At 43.8% G+C, this 25,071-nt stretch overlaps 1 protein-coding gene across 2 annotated transcripts in view; it reads right to left on the reverse strand.

Moving 5' to 3' along the window:
• Positions 1 to 25,071, reverse strand: part of ARMC2 (armadillo repeat containing 2) — a 142,318-nt gene that overhangs the window by 95,552 nt on the left and 21,695 nt on the right. For both annotated transcript variants that reach the window (XM_070417962.1, XM_070417961.1), the window contains exons 5-8: positions 24,183 to 24,390; positions 11,172 to 11,248; positions 6,815 to 6,913; positions 2,602 to 2,777 (exon numbers count right to left, since the gene is read on the reverse strand). In XM_070417962.1, coding sequence (XP_070274063.1) covers positions 2,602 to 2,777; positions 6,815 to 6,913; positions 11,172 to 11,248; positions 24,183 to 24,390 — 560 coding nt within the window. The remainder of the gene's footprint in view (positions 1 to 2,601; positions 2,778 to 6,814; positions 6,914 to 11,171; positions 11,249 to 24,182; positions 24,391 to 25,071) is intronic.

Raw genomic sequence — 25,071 nt, forward strand, 5'->3', positions numbered from 1 at the left:
TTCAGTGAAAAGTGGCAAAGTGAAACAAACAAACAAAAAACAGTGTCAGAGTTTTCATTAGAGAAAACAACAAATAACTCACAAGTTCCAAGTCTGCCATAAGGTCAATTTATAGTCAAAGCCTATTCCTACACCTTCTCTTTTGATAACTGCAAAATTATGACTTTGAGACATGAAAAGATAATAAAACATTAAATTACATGCAAGGAATATACACTACCTTACACGCAACAGCACTCCCCGCCCCAGCGCTGCCCATTTCCTGAACTCCAGCTTATTTCTTCCCACAGTACCCAGCAGCCCCCTCCGGCACTTGGTGTGTTTACCGTCTGTCTCTCCTGCTACAGTGCCAGCCCCGAGGCCAGGGGCTATGTTATTCACTCATATTTCCAGTGTCAAGAGTCCCTGGCACGGACTTGGTTCCTTTAATGGGGTATTTTTCTTATGTTAAAAATAGTAGTCGTTTCTATTTAAAGAGAAGCCTAAAAATCACTCATAATACTACCACTGTATATAATCACTGTTGACATACTGGCATTTCTTTTCCGTTTTTCCCCTTTTATAGGGCGCTAGGTTTTTCCTCCTGCTGAATATAATTACATTCACACTGTATAATGTTTATGCTCTTAATATAGACTGATATATTTTTGTAAGATTTTTCAACACAAAGACGAAAATTAAAATGGTCTGACAAACCCCCACTTCACCAAAGAATGCAAGAAATCAGAACAACTAACATTATGCTCACTGAATTTTTTTAACTATAAATAATTCAAAATGCCTCAATTGTTGCATTAAACTGATAGATAAAATAAAGGTAGGCGGAAAGAAGTTATTAGAACCTTCTTAGTCCTATATATTGTTAGTTTTAGGCCGACTCTTTTCAACAGCTTTTTATGTGGTCTTTTTAAAATTTACGTAGAACCCCATCACCGAGGCCTAAGCAAAACAACGTCTTGCCTGGGACATGACAGGAGAGTCCGGAGGCAGAGGGGACGTTGGACCCGATGGCCTTGAAGGTCCTTCCTGACCTCGTGGGCTCAGAGCTCATCAGAGGGGCCAGCCTACCCGTCTCTGCGCTCCGGAGTGTAGCCCAGCGAGCCCTGCCCGATTCTGCGAGGCAGCCGGTCACAGAGAGGGCGCCATCTAACACACGTTTCATTCCGAGCATGCTCACTGCCGGGCAGGTCACTGAGCTTTTTGCTCTAAAATAGTTAACTTGTGCCACGTGTACAATGAATTTGAATGGCACCTTGAATAGCCAAAATAACACTTTCTCTGCAATGCATTAACAAATTCATGGCATTTTCCGTCTCTCTCTTGCTCTCTGACTTACTAATTTTGTTGGCGTGGCCTGGACAAATGTCTAGGATCTAGGTGGGAAACCAAAGGCCATCCCTGGGCAGCGGGCAGCTACACCGGCAGGGCCCTCCAGCCTCACACCGGAGCTCTCCTGGGCCAGACAGTGGCCCAAATCCAGGGCCCGAAAGGGAGCTGGACAAGCACGCTGACGTCCTTTCACCTCCACTAACAGCTTTGACTTCGGAAGTCCTCCCTGTGGTTTATGCTCCTTTTGTTTCACTAAAGCGATTGATCAATTATCATCAATGAAAGGGGATTCAAATACTACTGACATCACTACTTCCGAGAAGGGCTGCTTTCTGAGTCATATATCATATCACAGTTTTTACAGGGAGGGTGAACAGTTTGGGATGACAGCTTAAATAAAACTGTAGCTGCTCCAAAAAACTACACTGGACAGACAGTCTGAATATTTTGCTGCATGAAAGACATCACAATAAGAAACGGTGGACACGCTTCCTCACTGTCAGTAAGTATGCCAGCGCTTACTCTCGCTGTGTGCTTTAAGATTTTAAATGGTATAAGTTATGGGCTGTTACCCTAATAGCTTTTACTTTTATGAAACTGGGTAGACAAAGCTTCGTTTGTTTTAGCGGCTCTCTCAGAACATTCTATAATACTTGTGCCTTATCTTTTGGTTCCAACTGTTTATGGCTATGACAACAAGGTGGTCCCCTCATACAATGATATCATTTTGTTTGAGACAGAACTTTTACGCTTTTATGTGGTGTCTGGCCCTTTCTTCCAACACCTCTCAGGAGCCATCTGTGACCACCTTCCCACGACCGCATGCAGCTGTTTCTCTGCTTCACGCTGGCTCACACAGCAGCTGGCCCTTGTGCCCCGGGCCCAAGTCATCTTAAGTTATTGATTAAATCCCCTGGCAAGCGGAGCGCCCAGCAGAAACTGCAGGGCAGAAACCACCGCCTGCACGTCGATACTGAGCTCCAGTCAGGTTATCAGAGCAACCGTCTTGAATGTGTTTGCCTCTTGTCCCGTTTCCTAACCCAGCCACAGTCCACATGTTAGAGTTCATTGGAACATTTTCTGGGCCCTCAGCCTTAGTTCCTTAGTACATTCTAGTCAAATTCTGGGATATCGGTTTATCACCTGAACTTCTTTCAACATCCTAAATGAACACACCGCATTGCTAACCAATTTGGTGGTATTTACCAGCAGAGCATTCAACAACACTTTCATGTGCTACGGTCTACGAGACCAGAGGGGAGAAGAACTTACGGCCAGAATAAGTTTTGCCAGTTTAAGGCTGAGCGGGTCTGAGCCAACATCAACTAGTTTATACAGGGTCTTCAGGAGATGACTCCGCCTCCTGAATTTCTTTCCGAGCATGTTTTCTTCCTCTAAAGTGCGATGGAGTTGTGTGCAAACAGCACAAAGCAGTTCAGTGTCTTCCTCTGTCAGGGCAAAGAGAGGCAGGCAGCGCTGACTAATTAGGGTCAAGTTTTCAAGTGTGTCCAGCACAGACAGTCTAAGTGAAAACCCCGTAATTATCTCCCCGGACATCTTCAAATGCCTCAACGAGGCCTTTCCCCTCTCTTAGCACTTTCATCTACCTGATTTCTTTTCATCTCATTGCTGCATCTCTTACCATGTCGACTTGTTTACTAACTAGTCAGTGAGCTTGCCGAGCACACACAGTCTTTAGGAGAGCATGTTAACGAGTGGAATGGCACCCACTTCGGTTGGTCTCCTTCGTTCTAAAGGCCTCCCCCTCAGCCAGGGCTCAGTGTGGGCTCATGGAAGCAGACCATTTACATCCCCATCGCTAACCCTTAGGGGCGCAGTCTACTGGCCTAGAATGTTCTTCTCCTTATTCCTACTGAGTCTGGCTCTTCAAGGCTCTGTTGACGTTCTGGCTCATCCAGAAAAGGTGCGCTAATCCACATACAACAAATGCTATCTTGTACTATTACTTCCACAGCTCTGTATATGATGTGTGATATGTCCAGTGCCCTCCAACAGACGTCATGCTAAGAGAGTAGGAATCCTGTCTCACACGTTTGTATCAATCGTGCATGGTGCAGTGAGAATACTGTACCGACAGCCTGTGACATAGTCTAATACATATTCATTTTCTAATATATCTGTTGTTAAAAACAATGATCGATATTTTTTTTTGTGAGAATAATGCTCACTAGTGAGAACAGAGGCTCAAATGAAACAAAATCTCAAAATGTCCCCACACCCACCATGATTTGGAGGTGGTTATTAGAAAAGGGGAGAATATGAAAAGAGACTTTTGTTAGGAAGCAGGGAGACTAGAACATTTCATTTTGTAATTAGCAGTCTGAGGAAAGCCATCTCTTAAAGTGGCAGCCACACTAACAGGCATGTAAGGGAGAAAAGCAGACACGGAATGTGAGGAGAAATACACGAATCCAAGGTCCACAGTATTCCGTTGAAAAATATTATCTCTGATAGATTCCATCACAAAATTTAAAACTAGGAAACCAATCTTAAATAAATACCATAATGTGCTCTTAAAAGCCCACATAGAGGAAGTGTGCGCCTGCAGAAGGAAATGACTCAGGCCATTTTTAGCTCTTTTCAACAATAACATCTAAGAAAAAATTTAAAACCTCAATAGCGAAGTAACCTTCAATGCCTCTCAGTTATGCATTTCAATAAATGAATTGATGGGAAATGACTTAGACTAACTTTAAATGCAGGGAAAGACCTGAGCTCTATTGTGAAAAACACTTTTGTCTCGTTGTTTTCTTCTTCGGTAACTGGCAGTCTCTTCAAACCCGAGGCCAGTGGGTTCAGACTTCAAGGCATTCTCCTAATGCCCCCCTCCACCACGCCTTCAGCCTGGTGGGTTCTACTCAAGGGCATCTGTTTCAGCTTAAAATTAAAAAAATAAGGCTCAAGGGCCAAGTTTTAAAACGATTGATCAAATGAACACTGGATACAGTTGGCTTGTTATCCATGCCACAGAGCCTCAAAACACAACTTGAATCTAAGAGCTATCAAGATTTTCAAGGGGCTAAAGCTAGGGAGTGAATGTTTGATGAATGATATAAAACAACATCGTCTCAAAGTACCCCTCCCCCCATAAGATACTTATTAATTACAAGAGGGGAAATAGTGATTTTACAGTAGAAAAACTATAAGTCGTGCAGACTTACTTCCTGAAAGGCTTACGTAGTATCTGGGGGACCTGGGGGAAGAGCATACAGGATTTCTTTGTACTATGCTTGCAACTTCTCTATAAACCTAAAATTATGTCAAAATAAAAAGTAAAAAAAGAAAAAGAATCTCAAAGGATCAAGTAACCCAGCCCTGCCCCTTTTGCTGTTAAAGTCGGCAGACACCAACTTCCTCAAGTGGTCAGAGTTCACCTCACCAGCAATGGACCAAGTCAGCATCACATGCCTCCAAATAGGATGCACTGAGGACATAGCACCACCCATCCCATAGACCTGCCCCAAATGCCTAACCTGGATCTAATTGTGAGAAACTACCAGACAAACCCAATTTGTGGGGCGGTCCATAAACAATTAGACTGGACTCCTCAAACATGCCAAGATCATGAAGGAGACGTGACAAATAATTGGAACTTGTGATCGCAATTTTCTTTTCCTATAAAGAAAATTATTAGGATAACTGGCAAAAATCTGAATGAGGTTTGTGTAGTGCTGCATGGTGATTTCCAGGTATATCACAGAAGGCCCTTGTTTCTAAAAGTATATACCAGAGTACTTAGGGATACGGGACATCATGTCAGCAACTTGTTCTCAAAGGGTTTAAAAAAGGAAAAGCAATATGTGTGTGTGTGTGTGTGTGTGTGTGTATGTGTGTGTGTGTGTAGCGGGGGGGGGGCGGGCGGGAAGGGGTGTGTCAGAGAAAAAGAGCAAGAGGGAGGAAGAGAGAGAGAGAATGATGAAGCAAATGTGGAAAAATGTTAATATCTGGGGAATCTGGGGGAAGAGCATACAGGATTTCTTTGTACTGTGCTTGCAACTTTTCTATAAGCCTAAAATTATGCCAAAAAAAAAAGAAAAAGAAAAAGAATCTCAAAGGATCAAGTAACCCAGCTCTGCTCCTTTTGCTGTTAAAGTTGTCTGTGGAAGACACATCCTACTTTAGCGTCTAATCCTTCTGAGAAGGGTGATTCGTCCACATTTCAAATCCCAAGGCCCTGTTAGGTCCTGCGGGGGCCCGTGGGGCAGAGACCTCAGAACCTCCTGGGATCTTCAGGCTGAAGACTTCCTCCAAGAGAGGCCCCTGCACCGCCAGCCCCTCTCCCGCTGGGTGCCTCCCCGTAGGCTTGCTTGTTAAACTCCTACCCGACTAAGTGCTCCCTCACTAGCTTAGGCCCGCATCTCCTCAAGTAAGGGCTGAAGTTAACCGGGCCTACCCACAAGAGGGTGAAGATGAGGAACTCTAGAGGGACCACATCAGAACATTCTTATTCTCAGGGATTTGAACAGCAGTGGACTGGGTGAGGACCTGATCTCACTCACCCCTCACCTGGCAGGTGAGGAGCACCTGCACTGAGGTAAGGTGAGTCCCCCAATGTGTAGGCCTCCCACGTCAACCTGAGCACGGCCAAGAACCTACGGGGAGCCGAGCTCATGTGGCCTGTTAGGGAGTGAGTCTGCACGGCTTCCCTGTTCGGCATGGCTGCTGGGGAGGACACACTTCCCCACTTCCCCTGGGCCTCTTCCTGTGGCTGCCATGCTGCTTTGCTCATCTCAGGGGCACTCATCCCACAATTGCTAGTGAAGGCCTTCTGTGTGCTGTTGTGCCAGGCACTGAGCTCAGCCCCAGGCCATGGCTGTAGCTCCACGGGAGCCTGTTTCAACCTCAGAAATGGACTCCCCAAGCAGCGGAGAGAGGAAGAAGGTGGGAGCTGTTCCCTTGACTAGCAAGCTCCCCATAGGTCACATCTGCAGAGGCCTGTTGATCGTGGGCCTTCGCTGCCGGCCACTCCAGAGTGCACGGGCTGGACACACCCCATGACACTTCCTGCTCTGAGAGGCACCCTGACAGGTGTGCTCTAACCAAAGAGAGTAGGACATATGCATTTGGATCTAGAAAACCGGGGCACAGCTGCCCAGGATGCCAGTCTATGAGACTTAGTCAAGTTTCAGAGACCTGCTACCTGTTTCAATCTTTCACTTTCTTGCTTAACTGCCACCCTAAAGAGCTCAAACCAGCATCCCTGTGGGCAGAGGAGGTGAAAATAAATATATATTCCAAGGGGGATTTTACAAGTAGACTCTCTTGCTGCACTTAAAGTACAATTTTCCTCATTAAAAATTAGGTTTACATATAGTCCTGGGTAAACAGGTAGATGACTTCATTTGTTTTTTAATGAGTTCATGGAAATGATAGTCAAAGCATACTAAAAACATCAGGGCAACGGGGACATATATATAACCACAGATATTTCTGATTTAAAACAAAAAAAATACTTTTTTATTACCTTTCTCTAATTTGTGCAAAATTGGCACTATCCTGGTATTCCAAAAGACATCGTCTACTTCCGTTTCTGTGTCCTTTTCTTGCAGGTCAGCTTTTGAACCTGCAAAAGAAACCCAGAGCAGGGGAAAGAGCACTGAAAAGAGTTATAACTGGAGCATCGTCAAAAGCCTTTGCTATTTGTCACTAAGAATAGTAAACTCTAGAATTAAATTACATTTTGCCCCCAAAGCTTGACTAACACTATTTAGAACTACATGTCTTCTAATCAAATCACCCCAAATGAAACTCCAATAAGATCAGGTAAAATTCTGATTGGGATACTTCATAAAATCTTAAGCTTTGTAAATGTTGAAATTATTATCAGTAAGGCAAACAGTTTTGAGTTATTTTTACTTAAACATATCCCTCTCTAAAGCAGAATAAATAGAAAACTATAGCTAGGTAAAGAATAAAGATCTTGAAAACATTTAATGGAAAGTTTTACAACAGGGAGGCTTGCAGGGATTTTCTATCCTATCCTATAAAATAAAGAGCTAATATGCTAATTAGACCAAACAGCAGAATGACTGTTCAGATGACCTCAGATGGAGCTGGGGCTGCGAGGGCTGCAAGGGCCAAGCCCCTTGCACGAATTTCGTGCATCGGGCCTCTAGTATAAAATAAAATGTCCACAGCATTGGGGGCCAAGTTAATTTGGTGGGGGGTGGGGGTGGGGGTCGGGATGGGAAAAATGTGGGCTTTGGGTGCTCCAAATCTCAATTGAAATTCAACTTCATTATTGATGCATTGGGTGACCAGGGGCCAATTTCTCATTCTTTCTAAGCCTCACTGGTAAAGCAGAGATCAGATCATTTGCCTTCAGGGTTTTGTGTGAGTTACAAGATACGATGCAGGCAAAGCTCTGAGCCCAGTGACCAACATAACACTCAATATATAGCAATTTCTTCCCTTGATTAAAAAACAAACAGGTCATCATGTCTGAGGTGTATCAGGCTGTATGACACAGCACATCACTATGGATGCTGCCTGGAGAGGCAGCCTGCAGAGAAGTGAAGTGACCATTCATCATGTATGTCGGGTGCAGCAGGCCCACCTTTAATTTCTGTAACAATGCGGTGAGGAGGTTCCCAAATTGTCCCCATTTTCCACATGAAGAAAGTGGGGTTCAGGCATCTTAAGTTACCTGCCCAGTGTCAAATAGATCCATAGTCTTTGCACTTGACCTCTATGCTATTCTGCCCTGCAGCAAATCAGCAAACTAAAAGGTAACTTTGAGGGGAAATGCAAATCATATTAGAAACTGTAAATCATGATTACATTTCACAAGGAATTATCTCAAGATCTGAGACACTGACAGTCCAGCTGGAGGGGGCACCACATCTGGATCAGGAAATCTGTGCCCTCCCCAATACCAATTAAGTGACCACATAGTGGGAGCCTGGACCCTAAAAAATGTCACAGGATGAGGAGAGAGAGAGAGAGAGAGAGAGGGAGAGAGAGAGAGAGAGAGAGAAAGAATGAGAATTGAAAAGTGTGTGGGCTGGTCCAGCCAGCGTGGCTCAGTGGTTGAGCATCAACCTATGGAGCAGGAACCAGGAGGTTTGATTCCCAGTCAGGGCACATGCCCAGGTTGTGGGCTCCATCCCCAGTGAGGGGTGTGCAGGAGGCAGCAGATCAACGATTCCCTCGCATCACTGATGTTTCTCTCTCTCCCTCCCTCTCCCTTCCTCTCTGAAATCAATTTAAAAATATATTTAAAAAGAAAGGTGTGTGGCCTGTATACATTTAGGTTGTTTCAACTAAAAAATGGACGAGCTGATCGGGGAGGCCCTTTAGGAGCACAGGTCCTGGAGGTACTGTCTGGGTGTGAGTCCTAGCTCTGCCACCTACGAGCAGGTTCACGTTGGGCAAGTCGCATTGCTTTTCCTCTGTAAAAGGGGATGACAATGGTCATCTCAAGTGCTGGGATTATGGCTTATTAATGTCTTTTATGTGCTCTGTTGTATTTTTCAAAACTCCTCACATGCTTGTATTACTCTTGAACAGAATATATGCGATGCCTATTAAGTGAGGTGATGACGCAGAGGCAGGAAAACTATACCCGTTACCTATGCGCCCAGCTCACAGGCCTTGCCCCAGTGCACTCCCTGCTGCAAACAGCCACTCCCAGTTGCAGCGAGACTAAGCTCACCTTTTATTAAACCTTCCTAATACCAGGAGGGGTTGACACTCGCTGGGCAGGTAGGGCACATGAGCAGCAAAAGTAGACAAAAGGGGTTGTCCACAAGCTGTAACTAAGCAGTGTAGGGGCTGTCACTAGTTTTAATCGCAAGGTTTCACATCATCTGTAAGGGAGAATTCACACAAAACACATAGTTGAAATGGAAAAAATCAGCTCATATCAGTAGAGGCTTAGAATCCCTTATCCAAAGCCTTTGGGACCAGATGTGGTTTGGGATGCAGAAAACTTTGCATTTTAGTAAGGCAATATGGTGCACACACTGCATTTTACATACCACCCCCAGTAGGTCCTCTGGGGCAGCCCCCTGATAGCAAAATATGTGACTATTCACACTAGTGGAACCAAGACTACATTGGCCTGGGATCAGTACAGCTCAGGCATTGTCACTAAAGGGGTTTGCAAAATATTTCAGCTTTCAGAGCTTTAGGTATTTCAGAACTGCAGATAAAAGATTACAGGCCACCATCACCATCTTTGGGATCATGACTCTCATGAGTCTGCCATAACTCTGATAAATTACAAATATGGATTCTAAAAGTAAACCTGAATATTCAAGCAGTATAAAAAACATAGCTGTTCATATTCCCAGGGACATGACATCTTCAGAGTCCAAAGTATATGAATACAATCAACATATATCAAGCCAAAAGCCAAAAGATAATGTGAGACAAATAATTGCATCAACCAACATTTATGATGCCCTTAAGTTTGCTAGACACACAAATTTCAAGTCCAGTGAGCTCACATCAGCATGTTTACCGCCTATGCAATATGCTCTCTAATAGAATGGCTCTATGAGAACCAGGACTGTCCACCCCCTTTTCTCAGGACAAACAGAACTGGTAACGTTCATCCCGGGAAGAGTCGGATTCCAGGGCTGAGCCAGAAATCACAGAACAGTTTGTTTGACCTTCAGAAAGGAAAGGTCCTCACAGGCCCGCCTGAATGTTTCTGGGGTGTGTTTGCTCTCAGAACAGAAGTTAGCTGGGCGCTGTCGTGTGAGGGTTTGCTTCCCACTCCCTCCTAGGGACCCCTGCCCGAGCAGTTGTCTCCAGCTCCAGGCTCTCCACATCTCCGCCCTCGCCCACCTCCTCCGGCTCTGCTCCCCACACAAAGCCCATGCTACACACTAACTAGGAACTGAGGCATGGGCTCATAATGATTACTTTTTAAGAGCCACACACAAAAAAATAAAGTTTGTCTCAGTCGTCAGCAACAAGCTAATATTTCAGAAAGCACTTTTACCTAGGTTTGCTAAAGAGAAAAATTATGATTCAACAGGAAATTGGGTAAGTCAAGCAGAAATTTCAGCATGTTTTTGAAGATTTTGCTGTCTCAGTGGTTATAGTTCTAAACCACAACGTTGAGCTTTGGGCACAAAAACTCGACACAGTGTTATTGGCTGGTGTTTTTAGCATGTAAATATAAAAGCCTCAGCAACAATGCTGATATGGAAACGAGCCTATCTAAGATTTCCCTGAGAACTACAGAAATTCTCACCGGCCACAAAAGTCACCTTATTGATAAGGAATTAGTTTTGAAGAAAATAAAAACATTTTTGAACCTAATCATAGTTTGGTTTCATAAAATTTCATGTATATAATAAAAGTACAAAGAATATAACAAACACCTGCATACCCCGGACTCCTTTGGTCAAATATAAACCATATTTTCATCCTCCTCCTTCTTTTAAAGAACCAAAATGTTACAGATATAGTTGATGCCCTCTGTATGTCTCCCTGCACCTGCTCTCCCCACTCTCTCTCCCCCTGAGGGTTACCACCATTCTAAACCAGGTGCTTATTTTTATCATGCTGGAGCATGTTTACAACATGGGACTATATCCATAAACAACATATATCATTATTTTTGCAACTCAATTTTTCATGTAATGTTATGCTTATACTCATGCTTATACTGGAAGAATGGTAAGAATGGTAAGACTGTTGTGAAAATAACAAAAAGTTATAAAAATCAACGTTGCTGTGTGACCAAGCTGAGCAAAGTTCCTGGAGTTTTCAAGCAGTGAGCCAACATCGGATGTCTTCAGTGCAGACATTTCTTTCTGCAGCAGGTGAAGGAATGTTGGGGCCCTCTAAGCACACAAGCACCTCACCTGCTCTGGCTCCCAGCCTGCTCAGGTCCGAGCTGTTGGGGCATGAGGAGGCCCGCGGGCGCCTCTTCCCCTGGTCCCTAGGAGGAAGAGGGACACACACAGCACTCAGCGCAAAACCAGAGCATTTCCCTTCTGTAGGTGTCGGGAGTCGGCCATGTAGTTTCTGAGGAAGCCCCAGGGTAACCCAGATCCCAGTTTAATCAACCTCTAATTTCCAACCAAGATTCACCTTTTGAAAACAAGCCATATTTGCTTAACAATATGAAATATAGTTACTAGAAATAACAACAAAAATAAACCCAAAGTTGACTTTGCAAATAAAAAAGGATTTGACCACAAGAGGTCACTGTGAGAATAAGAAAGAACTCTTCTATGCTTGAATTACAAAAGCCTAGCATTTATGAGCTGGGAGCAATCTCTCTCTCTCTCTCTCTCTCTCTCTCTCTCTCTCTCTCTCTCTTTTTCTCTCTCTCTCCCTCTCTGTCTCCCTCCAGACCCCCCCCCCCCAAAAAAGTTCCCAAATTCATCAGATGTTCCCAAGGTCACGGAGCAAGGTCAGATCTAGAGCCCAAGTCTTATAATTTCCAATTCACTGCTCTTTCCCATCACAGTGTCCTGTTTCCTTTTTAAAAATTACATGAATATTCTCTGGAAATGTTTTATTTTTAAACATAATTTAAATGTTAAAAAAAACTGAAGCTAAATTTAGGCAGTCAGTCCTAGATAACAAAATGTTTTATATTACAAATAAAAGAGTGATGGCTAGCCAATAGCAGGATTATACTACTATACCTGTTTCTTTTTAAATTAAGGTTACATTTAATATAGAGATGGTCTATGAAGGATATAATTTCTCCTTAGGTAGAGCTGAAACTTAAAAGTACTTACTTTGAAATATCTGTATAAAATTCCAAGACAAAAAAAGAGTACAAAACACAGAGAATAGTGAAAGTTTTGAAACAAAATTTTATTCATCAAATATAAAATTTGCTCTGAAAGCCATAAGGAGTGTACGTACATGGGGCCATCGGTATGCCTGTTGCTCCTGCTTCCTGTGACGTGAGATGCCCATGAATGTCTAGTACTGGTCTTGCTTGACCTTTCCTACTGCCCCAAGGCTTAGCTTCTCCAAATATATATTTTTTCCGTAAATAGGTCCTTTTTCTCTAACACTTGATCTTATCATACGAGAGAAAAGATCAAGCTAACCTTCTACAAAATGTCTAATTAGTTCAGTGATGGCGAACCTTTTGAGCTCGGCGTGTCAGCATTTTGAAAAACCCTAACTTAACTCTGGTGCCGTGTCACATAGAGAAACTTTTTGATATTTGCAACCATAGTAAAACAAAGACTTATATTTTTGATATTTATTTTATACATTTAAATGCCATTTAACAAAGAAAAATCAACCAAAAAAAATGAGTTTGCGTGTCACCTCTGACACGCGTGTCATAGGTTTGCCATCACTGATTTAGTTAATACTCTGAAAAAATTACTTCATTTTTATTCAGGTAAAAACATAGGTCTGGTAGCAAGGTGTTCCTAGCCAATCAAACGAAGAAATGGGGATGAGATTCTTATTGTCCACACTCTCAGAGTTGAAATAAACGAAGCAGATCTCAAAGAAGATAGAAAAAAAAAGAAAGCAACCCTCCAAAAAGAGAAAAATACCACAAGCTTGGCAGGGTATGAAGCTGGAGGTTTCCATATTTATCACCCCTGGAAATAACCAGCAAGTGTGAGGACAACAGAGGCAAGGTCCTCTTCATCATGGTCCTAAACAACTGTTGCGATCAAGCAAGACAGTTTTCAGCTGATGGCCTTTCACAGTCACTGAGGACATGGCCAGTGATGAGGCTGCCTTCCTATAAACCACATTTGTGTACCCCCATTTCAAGGGTGGGGGGTCCTTCTCAATACACAAGCGCGGCAGTGCTGGACGACACTGATTCTCAAGAACAGCACAGGCCTGGAACGGACCAATCCTGGCACAGCGATTGGATGTGCAGGCTCTGCACACAAACGACCTAGGTCTAAGTTCAGGGCCCAACACTTATCAGCTGGGTGACCTTAGGCAAGTTACTTAACCTACTGGCCTTGATTTCCTTCTCTTAAAATGAATGCAATGCCTCTATTTAGTACAGTGATTGATACATATGCATAACTTAATAAGTTGTCAATGTTATTCCTCTCTTTAGTTCTGAGTCGTCAAACACCTGTCTGAGCAGTCCAGTGCTAGATATAACATTCGAATGAGTTGCCCTAAAGAACTTTAAAGTCTACTATGAGGAACTAAGGGACTTTTTTAAAAATGGAAAATTGCAACAGAGTCTCTACGCAAGTACTAGAAGGTGAAATTCAGTGGGTTGCAGGAACTAGAGGGATGCCGAGGAGGAAGACGTGGACCACAAAGTGGGCCTTAAAAGAAGAAAAGCTGAACCAGCAAATGACAAACCTACTCTCAGGAGGAGAGTAGCATGAGTGAAGGTAAAGGGGGCGGTGAGGAGCCTGTTTCTCAGGGCAGGGGAGAACTGCACCGGCCAGCAAGACAGGAATAGAAGGTTTCTGCTGGGAGGTATTGGGAACAGCGGCCTGAAACCTCGGGTGGGTCCATGGAACCGATGTAATGGGCGGTGAGGAGCTATCACGGGCTCTTATACAAGCAAGTGATGAGATTTAGAGGTATCCAGTAGCAAGAGTATTTAGGAGACTTGGAGAGAGGTTAACAAGGTCCTTCGAGGGTGAGAATGGGACTGGACAAGAAAGAAAAAACACAAGAGACCCTATACATGAAAAGTCGATAGGCTTTAGTGATTGATTTCAGGCAAAACAAACACAAGGTAGACCTGGAGGCACAGGAGAGCAGGGCTGCGACCCAAAACAGGGAGGGTGGGCAGTAGAACAGTTAGAGGTGTGAGGTAAGTTTGGGTTTTTGTCACATTGGATTTCTGATGAAAAATGGAGCATCTGCAAAGGAGATGTGGAAATCAGGACAAGAGCTCTGTCAGAGATCAGAGCAGCCCAGGGAGCAGCAGCCTCAGAAGACTGGCTCAAACCCCGGGCTCGCAGAACAAGCCCGTCAGAACTAGGGGAAAGGGCAGAAAGGGGAGAGAGACTCCAAAGGAAGAAGAGAAATAAAATATGCTCTCATGTAGCCCAAACTGTTGTAAAAATGAATATGATTATCAGGTCCAAGAAGATGAGGACTGAGGAAGAACTGTCCAAAAGTTTTGTGTTGAGTCAATGATCTTAAAAAGAAGAACCCCCTCTTTGCTAAGGAAGAGGAGGCTAGATGGCCTTATACTCAATGGAAATCTATTTCCCTGTAACTTCTACCCATTGGTTTTGTTTCTACTAACCGGAGCCACAGGAAACAAATCATCTTTCTCGGCAATCCTTGAAAGATGGTACGTTCACCACTTAAAGCTATGGTTCTACCGCTTACTAGCTGTGTGAGCTCAGGTAAGATTTGTTCCTAAATGTTGGTTTCCTCTGTGTATGAGTGTGTGTGCCGGGGGGGGGGGGGGGGGGGGGGGACAATTAATGGCCCTTCTCCCCATAGGGTTGTTGTGAGGGTGAAATGATATAAGGTGGAATGGCTCAGCGTAGTGCCAGGCACATGGCGAGGACTGAAGTGTTTACTGTCACCGCAGCCGCTGCCATTGATGTCATTAACGAACTTCTCCATTCCTTCAGATGTTTCTCATTTGGTAAGGTTCTACATAGTCTTGCCAGCCTGCTGAGTCACTCCGAGTGTCCCTTGGTCTGGATCCCTTTTACAGTCTAGAACCCAGCACTGCGCTAAAGGTGTGGCCTGAGGAGCAAAGAGGTGAGAGTCTAAATAATACAGCCTGACACTATATTAGTGGTTTTGGTGGCCACTTCACTGTGTTGGCCAAGTCTTGTCTTTTCTTACACATGCAGCTCATCCGTATTCATTTTCTTAAACTCATTCTTCTTGAATTTCAGTGTTATATTTGGTAGAGTGTTCCTGCCTATCAGCTGGTTTTAGATCTTGATGCTGTCATCCAGGATAATTGCTCCTCTGCCCAGTTTCCTGTTCCATGTTGTTAAAGGCCATAATTATATTTTTCCACGATTTTGACGTTTCAAGGATAAAACAATTCCAGAAATTATTCCGTAGAGCTACTCTGTGAAATTCTTCTTAGAGGTAAAATAACTCCATTTTATTTGTTAAGGTTGTTTCATCTACAAATAACAAAACCTACCTCTAACTGACAAACAATAAGGGAAATTTATTGGCTCATCTGACCCGAAAGGTGAGTGCCAGGGTGGGTTTCAGGCATGGTGTGATGAGGGCTTTGGCCCCGTCACTCTGTAATTCTCTCAGGCCTGCCCTTCCTTTGGTCCCATCTGTAATCAGGTTGGAGTTCTGAGGAAAGCAAAATGGATTTGGCATTCCCAGGCTTCTCGTCTGCGGCCCACATGTGTCCCAGTTATTGACAAAGGACCTCGTTTCACTCTGAATAGTCAGAACCAAACTCTGTAGCCGAGGCAAGGCCATACACAGACCGAGTTACTAATGCCCATCCAGGAATCAGTCACACTAAAAACATCTACTGCTGGATAAAATATACGCTGACAATAATACTGATAATGATAACAACAACAATAATAACAAATGAAATATATTTCTTTAAAACTATTCTAAAATTCAGATTTTGCTATAATCAGACAGTTCTTCCAATCATTACAAGTAAGGTTCTTTAATCAGGGGTCAGCAAACTTTTTCTTAAAGAGCCAGACAGAACATATTTTACACTTTGTGTGCCAAGTGGCAAAATGGAGGCTGGTGTGCAGGGACTTTTGTGACCATTTAAAAGGTCATGACTTAGCCCTGGCCAGGTGGCTCAGTTGCTTGGAGTGTCATCTCATACACCAAGAAGTAGTGGTTTGGTTCCAGGTCAGGGCACGGACCTGGGTTGCAGGTTCGGTTCCCGGTTGGCGGGTGAACAGGAGGCAACAGGTTGATGTCTCTTTCTCTCTCTCCCCCTCCGCCATTTCCCTCTTTCTAAAATCAATAAGCATTGGTCGGGCAAGGATTAAAAATATAACAATAAGAAAGGTAATAATTTAAAAACATATAAACAATACTTAGCTCAAGGGCTGTAAAAACCATAGGTGCCTGGTCTCATTTGGCTCCTGGCCTGTCGTTTGTTGCCTCCTGCTTTAGAGCAATAACTGAATATTAACTCAACTAACTAGAAGAATTTAGAATTAAGAAAAAAAGCATAAATTGATTTTTATTTGGGAAAAATTACATGTAAAACTGAAAAAGGAAATTTTAAAGGATACTTATGAGAAAAAGAAAATTTGGCAAATTTTGAGCTAAGCTTTTTCTTACACTAAGAAGATGACACTAGGCTTGCATTCCCTGAGCTCAGAGTGAAAGCCCAGTTTCATGATTCCCGTGACCTTCGTAGCCGCACGGTTTCCAAGAGCCTCATGTGAAAAGCCCTCAGGCCTCCTCACTGCTGCACCGTGAGGCCTGAGCACAGGAGACAGTGCTGTGCCTGCCTCTTCCACAGCACGTTTCTGAGCACACGGATGCCACATGGTCCCGCTCTCTGCTTTCCATCCCTAACGCCTCAGGCGGTGCTCCAGCTCACACATCACCACCTCCCGCCGGACCTGCGGCAACTGCTTCCCGACGGTCACCTCTGCCCGGGCTCTCCCTTCCCCGCACGTTGCCCACACTGCCGCCAGCCTCTCTGCTGCCCAAAGCCCCTCAGGGGCCCCGCAGTCTGTGGCCGCAGGGTCCATGCCCTGCTGCGCCAGGCCACCTGCCACCAGGTCAAACCCCCTTCGCTCCGCTGCTCCTTTAGGAAAGCACACATCCCTTCCCCTATTGCACATCAGCCCTGGGAGGCAACACAAACCCCCAAGCCCAGGAAACCTGCTGTGATCTTCAGTCAGAATGAGGTGCCCTCGCCTGGCCGGCGTGGCTCAGGGGTTGAGCATCAACCTATGAACCAGGAGGTCACGGTTCGATTCCTGGTCAGGACATATGCCCGGGTTGCAGGCTCGATCTCCAGTGCGGGGCATGCAGGAGGCAACCGATCAATGATTCTCTCTCATCACTGGTGTTTCTCTCTCTCTCCCTCTCCCTTCCTCTCTGAAATATATATATATATAAAGAGTGAGGTGCCCTTGCTTCTAGGTGCCCAGGACCTTTCCTTCAGCTCTCCTTCCCTCCCTTCAGCAGAGAGAAATCAGGGAATAGTGCCTTGACAACGCTTGTGCGCATGGCAGATCACCCCGATATGTTATAAAGATGGGGACACTAATTCAGCAAATTTGGGGTGGGGCCTGAGATTCTAAATTCTAACAAGCTCCCAGGTAATGTTGCTGCTGCTCTTCCACGGACCACACCTGAGTGACAAGCCAGATGCGCCCGTGAGCTCCTCAAGGACAGGGTCCATTTCTGCATCTCCCAAGACATGCCTCCTACATGAAAACTATCAAACAAGGTGGGACTCCACCAAATCATTCTGGCCAACGCATCTTCTCCAAGTTAAAACAGTTTCTCGGCCACATTACCCTTAATTTCTTAACAGAATAATGACTTCATTATTTTTGAAAAAAATGATATATTTATTATTATTGTTAAGGCCAGGCAATATAAGGAAGTACAAAGAAAATTATTAAAAAATCACCCAGGATCCCACCACCCAGAAACAAATATTATTAATATGTAGTAACCATGCAGACATATTTTGCATATATTTAGATAAAAAGATAAAAGAATGAGAGAATGGGAAGGTGACTTGGAGGAAGGGCAGGCAAAGGATACATATAAATGGGATCACAATACATGGCATTGCAACTTTAAAGTATGAACTACAAATTTTACTTGAGTTTAACAGAGAAACAGAAATTGAGGTGAAACTGAAGGGATTGTAGAACTTCAGATGAATGGGTCCTCCCAAAAGATTTTAGTTTCTAAAAGATTTCTCTGAAGTTAAGAAAAAGAAAAAATAATGAAAAACATTAGGATGCTGAAATCATTCTTTTTAAACAATATATCTCAATTTCAGGCTGCAGCTACTGAAAAATCTATTCCCTGTTACGAAGTGAAGTAATTAGCACTCATGCTTCCTCCCAAATACCGCTTCTGATTATTTATGTTACTCCGACATCATCAAGGTTTCCATTCCATAGGCATCATTTTCAGAGTTGTTTACTTTTAATTCAATAGGAAAACAAAGTCAATACTCACCACAAATGCGTCTACCATAGCTTCCTCATTTCTGAGTTTTGAAATCGGACTCCTCACTTTGTTATCTAAGAGTTATCTAGAGAGCGCCTTAGTGCTGTAGACCCAGAGTTCACTCCCATTTGGAAACGTCTGTTGCCTTTTTACTGAAGAACAACTTGGCAGGTGATATGACTGTCGGGTTGTCCTTCTTATACTTAGGACTTCACAGACGTGACTTCACTGCCTTCTCGCACTGAGGGATGCTCTAATAAAGCCGGGGCAGCCCGCCTTCTCCTCCTTTTGTGGGACCTGCTTGTTCAGCCTGGGTGGCCAGAGGAGACCTTCTTCCATTTATCCCTGTGACCAACCATTACTAACTGGGCGTGGACTGTGCACTAGGCAGTGTTCTAATGCTGAGCACTGTTGGCAATGTTCTATATCAATTTTTTTTTTTTTGCAATACAATGTGTCCATCTGAGCTTCAGATTCAAATCTTTATTTCAGAAAGTTGTGTTCTGTTATGTCTTAATATTTTTTCTGGTTCCTTTGGCTCTGATCTCTTCCATTCTCAGTGGATTTATGTAAAAATCAAGTGAGTTAATATATCTAAATCATTTGGAAGAGTGCTGGAACTTACTTCAAAGTAAGATATTACTAAAAGGAGGAGGAGTGGAAGGAGGATTCAGGAATACAAGTGTCACACCTCCCATGTCTATCTCAATCTCTCTAATCTCTCCTGCAGAGTTGGGGACATGCAGGAGGCAGTCAATCAATGATTCATTCTCTCCCTCTCTCTCTCTCTCTCTCTCTCTCTTTCTCTCTCTCTCCCCTTCCTCTCTGAAATCAATAAAAATATATTTTAAAAAAAAAAACACAAAGCAGATCTCCCCCCCCCCCCACAATTTTTAAAAAAAGAGACTGATAACATTATCAATCATCTCTTGGAAGCTATGCAAAATTGTTTTAACGCTTTCCTTGTTTAGGGAGAGTAATTCTTTTTGCGATTCATTTTCTTCATCTGTGTTTGTTAAGTTCTTTACATATCTATGATCAAGTCCCATGTTAACTCTTGTCCTAATACTAATTTTCTTTAAACAGAGTCCTATATTTGTTGCATAATAAAAAGGATCCACAGAGGAGAGAACTGGGGTATGCTGCACCTTCAGCTTTAGTTTTCCTGAACATCCATTTACCAAGTCTGTTACTTTTCTTGATTTTGAGTGTGTGTTCCCTTGGTTATGTGTAGCAGGTTGCTATGACTCATAGAAAAGCCCTGTGTTAACCTATCAAACTGCACCCCCACCCCAAACTAGCTGGCTCACAGGAAATGAGGCGAGCATGTCACCCTCAGCTTTATCCCCCACCCCCACCCCACCCCCATTTGCTTCATGATCCGGATCTTGAATGTCTTGAATGGGGTCTTTACAGTGGCTCCCTCACCTCTCCAGAGGCCTGCCCACATCCTCAGATCTCGTTTCTCTAATGAAAGACACCTGGCTACATCTTTCTGAACTGAGAGACTCAGTTTTAGTGAAACCTGTTTCTTCAAGGTCTAAGGAGGTGTCTGCTCTCAAATTCCCTCTTGTTTTCATCTATATTTCACAGAGTCTGTCAGGTTAACTAGACTCTTTTAGTTGCAATATTCCAAGTGACAAAAACCTCATCTAAAGTACCACAAGCTGTACCTGTCAAAATAAATAAAGGAAAGAAGAAAGGCAAAAAGGAAAGGAAGGAGGAGGGAGGGAAAGAGGGAGGGGAAACAAAAGGAGAGAGAGAGAGAGAGAGAGAGAGAGAGAGAGAGAGAGAGAGAGAGAGAGAGAGAAAGAGAGAGAAAGAAACATATTGGCTCAAAACAGAGCAGTCCACAGTGTGGATGTGGTGGCCTCAGGCACAGCTGGATTTAGGGGTTTATATAACATCCTTGAACTTGGTCACTATCTCCATTCTGTTTGTTTATATATCACTTCCCTCTCAGAGTCACTCTGCACAAGGCAATGAGTTGGCTCCAAGACAGCATCATCTTTATAGCTTGTGAACTTGGAGAAAAAGCACTTTTCTCAAAAGTCCGAAGGAAGAATTCCATTGGGCTGGCTGGGATTATGTGCCCACCTCTGAACCAATCGTGATGGCTGGTGGGTTGGAGAGTTCTGATTAGCCAGCTCTGACCACTTAACCACCTCTAGAGAGAGGGGTAGGGAAGACAGGGACAGTCCTCCTCCCAACAGACTGAGCAGGATTTCACACCCAGTGCAAGACGGCTCACTTTCCAAAGGGGAGGGGATGGGCCCCAAACACAGTGTGAAGTTTGCTCCATGTTTTGTAGTTTGGGGTGGAACCATTTTTGTTGTTGTTGTTTCATCGATGACATTTACTTCTCTGTTTTTCATTCGTTGTTGCTTTGATTGGGTTTCTGCAGAATGCCTCTGCTTTGCCATCTTTGACCAGAGAGCCCTCTTTTCTTCTTTTTTACTCCAATAATACTAATAGCACGTGGTACTTTAAATATAAGCCTTTCAAATCTTATTCATCGTTCCTCAACCCATGGTGAGGGCTGGGAGGAGATGGGAGTGAAGGAGCACAGTTTTTTCCATTTTACAGATTAAAAACTGAGCTCCCAAAAGCGTGGAGAGATATGCTAAACAGCACACAGCTAACTTCTGAGGCTGAGAGAATAACCAAATCAGGGATTCTGGCCCCAACGAAGAGTTCTGACTCTACAATTAACCGTTCTTTCCTCCTAAAAATCAATTTCCTCCTAAAAATTAATTTTCAAACCACAACACTTTGAACAATATTTACACAGAAAGGGGGAGGGCGAAAGTAGGTTTATAGTTGTGAGTGCATGAAACAGTTAATAAAGCTATTGTAATCATCATAATCTGTATGTCGTTTTCCAAACGAACAGCAATGAACTTACTTCTGCCCACCCCTGCATACATATTTCAATGAAAGCTGTTTTTAATTCTTGTAGCCCACAAAGTAGGAGAAAATGGAGTGTTGCTAAGGAGCAAGCCTGCCTAACTTTACAGGACTCCTTAAAGGGACGCACAGAGACCGCTGTGATCGGCACACCGGTTATATGATCGTTCGTGAAGTCCTTGCGATTGTGTTCTCTTTCGGAAAGGTAACGAGTTCCCCAGGATCTCGTCTGCGATATATCTTGCTGAGCAAACCCTTTTCCATTACAACCAGCATGAAGTTAAACTCCAGTCCATCCCATGACTGAGTTATCTGTCTGTATTCTAAATTAAGGCTGCACAGAGCTCCTTCCCTCCCCCCGCCCCCTCAGCCTGAGCACTCGGCCTGAGGCGGCTGCCCCCACCCAGGACCCTGCATGGGGAGCGTGTCCTCACTTCCTCTGTCCCCTTTCCCATCTGCATGTGTGCCAGGCCGCTTCCTGTTCTGGTTGCGCATTCCCTTCCCTCCCTTCCTCAGTAGCCCCGCTCGTGACAGGACTCTTCACTTTACAGTTTATGGGCGAAAGAGGAAAACAATGTTAATTGAGGGTAAGGCTTTAGCATCAAAACTGGGAACACTCCACTGCATAGCAAAGATCATTTCTTGGAATTATTCACTTAAATGTTTACAAGAAATGATTATCAAGTGTCCCGGATTGATTCACAAATGTAATTAATGAAAGAACTGCTAATAGTTTCCATTTGCTGGTTTGTTTTAAATCCTACTGTATAAAAAAATTTTTTTTGGCACCTCAACAAAATCCCATCCAAAGATTAAAGGAGCTAAAGATTCATAGAGCAAAAATGTTATTGGCAGCGAGACTTGCCAGGGTATACTGCAAACCCAGCTCTGTCCCAGTCATTACACGATGCCAAAGCCATGCTAACAAAACAAAAGGAAAACAATGAACAATTAGTGCCAGCGCCTCATCATTCTGGACAGTCGGTAAGAAGTGCGTCCAGGCCCTAGTTGACTTCTTCTTTGCTTTAGTGGAATAAACTAAGTCACTGAAAATGCCTTTGCTGTCCCAGGCCGAGGAAGACATGGTGAACTCTGGCTGGCCAGGCTACTCTGCAACATCTGAAGGTTTGCAAAAATAAAAAAATAAATAAAAATAAAATAAAATAAAACAGCTCTTGTCTGGTTTTCCCTGGTCAGCTTTGATTCCTGTGAGGCTGGGCGCCGCAGGATCACCGTGGCCTTCTTGCTTCAGGGCCGAGAGGAGCACAGGTTCCCTGCGGCCCTTGTGTTTACGCTCTGGGCCGAAGCCTGTTCTTACTCAGCAACAGCAAAAGATTTGTGGCAACGGCCAGTTTCATGTTTTGTGCTCGACTCCCAAAACCCCAATGTGAAGTTTGTTCTCTTCCACTTAAGGAGACATTTCGTTTTCCCTTTCATTTAAAAAAATGTTCTGAATGCAAAGCGACCTTACAAGGACGACGAGGTTGCCTAACATAAATCCCGCGTGTGCCACACTCCCCGGGCTGTGTCAGCAGACAAGGTCAGCTAGGCAAAACCAACCGGCTGCCAAGCAGCCAGTTCGGGGAAGAGTTGTGAGCACGTAACCTGTGTACAAATCAAAGTCAGGCCTGAAATCTAAAGTGCGGGCAACAAGTACTTGGTCTTGAAATGGGCCGTGGAATTTAATCTTGGTAGGCAAATTTGAACTGGGCAGTTGTCCATAATGACCCAATGGAAAGTCGTAGAAAAATATCTTTGAGTGACCCTGTCCGGTCCAAGACCTTCTGCCTATTTAGGATCAGTACTGGCTGGGACTGGAAACAGAGCCTGCCCTCACCCTGACCCCCAGTTATTCAAGGCTGCCGTCAGAAAACACCAGGGTAAGACTCCACGTGGTCCATGCAGTGAACATTTCTTCACAAATCCTTAATATGATAGGATATTTGCTCCTCACTTTTCTGGGGAAAGCCCTGGAAAGCCCTATCCAAGAACATAATATGAATTTAGGGCTCTCCAGATTAGGGAGGGCGGAGGGGACGGAGGGATGAAGGTATCAGTGAGAATTAGGATAAAATAAAATAAAAAAGCCCTATCTAGGAACATGGTATGACATAAAGTAATTCCCAAGCATTCATTTTATGAGGGATTAGTAGAGGGATGTCATAGAAAGAGAAATCCACGGGACTCTCCTGCTTTAAGTATTAATTTGAAAAATAAAACGTCTAAGTTTCTACTGGAGAAGAACATGAACTGTCTCCTCTTTTGTGGAGCTAACAATAGTGAACTAACCCAAAGGGAGGGATCAAGAGATTCCAGGCCAGGCAAGAATCCCAAATAACACAAAAAGAATGATCAGCCGGCCTCAGGGGCAGGCTGGAACAGTCCAACTCGGCGGTTCTCAACCTGTGGGTCGCGACCCCTTTGGCGGTCAAACGACCCTTTCACAGGGGTCGCCTAAGACCATCCTGCATATCAGATATTTACATTACGATTCATAACAGTAGCAACATTACAGTTATGAAGTAACAACGAAAATAATTTTATGGTTGGGTCACAACATGAGGAACTGTATTTAAAGGGCCAGAAGGTTGAGAACCACTGGTCCAACTGAAGCCAGGACTTTAATCTGACAGTCCTATCAGAGCAGCATCTAGGCAAGTATGAGCAAATGTTCTCCTAAGGATTAAATGGGGGGTGGGGCGGGATGTAAAATCAGCTGTGAGAAGAAACCTTTCCTTCTCATGTACCGCTAACTGAAGATTTGTTTTATATAAAAGAGAAAATGTGAACCAATCATCTACATAAGTTAGAAAACAATCTGGTAAATGACATCGCTGCCCTCGCCAGAAAAATCAAATAAAAAGAACACTGACCCTCCACTTCTCAGATGAGATGGCAAGGCTGTTGCCCCTTCGAACATTTCTTGCTCCTTGATTTCTCTGAAGCCTCCATCATACGTTAGCTGAAGTGGGTGATTCTTTAAGTGGCCAACGGCCTTTGGTTCTGTTAAATAAATCCCATTGATTTTCACCGGAGAGTCCCCCATCTTAACTGTGTCTTTGGATTCCACTGTCTTCTTTCCTGTAATAACCAAGGAGATGTTTTGTCAAAGCATTTCTTATTTTAGGAATCACCATCTTTCAGTATTTTTCTAAAATCTAAGAATGTGCACAATTAAAGAATTACATGTCACTTATAACCAAGTATGGATACAACGTCCCTGGCCATATAAGACCTCACCACTATTTTAGGCTTGGCATCATCGATCCAGCAGGTAAAAATGAAGAGGATCTTATTTCTATTAGCTTGGGGTCTACCTAAGGCAAACACTTAAATTTAGATTTATGAACCACCTAAGTCCACATACATACTCTGCATCCCATCCTCTTCCTACAAGTAATCATGTTAGTAATTTCTGATTCAAAAAAGATATTTATTGAGTGCCCCCTGATGTCAGGCACTGTCCTAGGCACGTAGGATGCATCAGTGACAAAACAAAGATCCCTGACCTCATAGGGCTTACATCTGAATAAACAGATAATAATACACCATAATAAATAAGGTATATAAGATAAGTGTTATGGAAAAAAGCAAAAGTAGAAAAGTGGAGAAGGGTAAACAGGACTGGCAATGGGTGGACATGGTAGACGGACCTTTGAAGGAGGTGGGGCACCTGCCCATCAGATGCTGAGGGACAGGATTGCCAGCAGAGGGGAAGCAGATGTGGAGGCCCTAAGGCAGGACTGTGCCTGACATGCTCAG

This window comes from Myotis yumanensis, unplaced genomic scaffold, assembly GCF_028538775.1.
Source record: "Myotis yumanensis isolate MYYU_CA2020_CCGP unplaced genomic scaffold, mMyoYum1.0.hap1 SCAF_6, whole genome shotgun sequence".
Lineage (NCBI taxonomy): Eukaryota > Metazoa > Chordata > Mammalia > Chiroptera > Vespertilionidae > Myotis > Myotis yumanensis.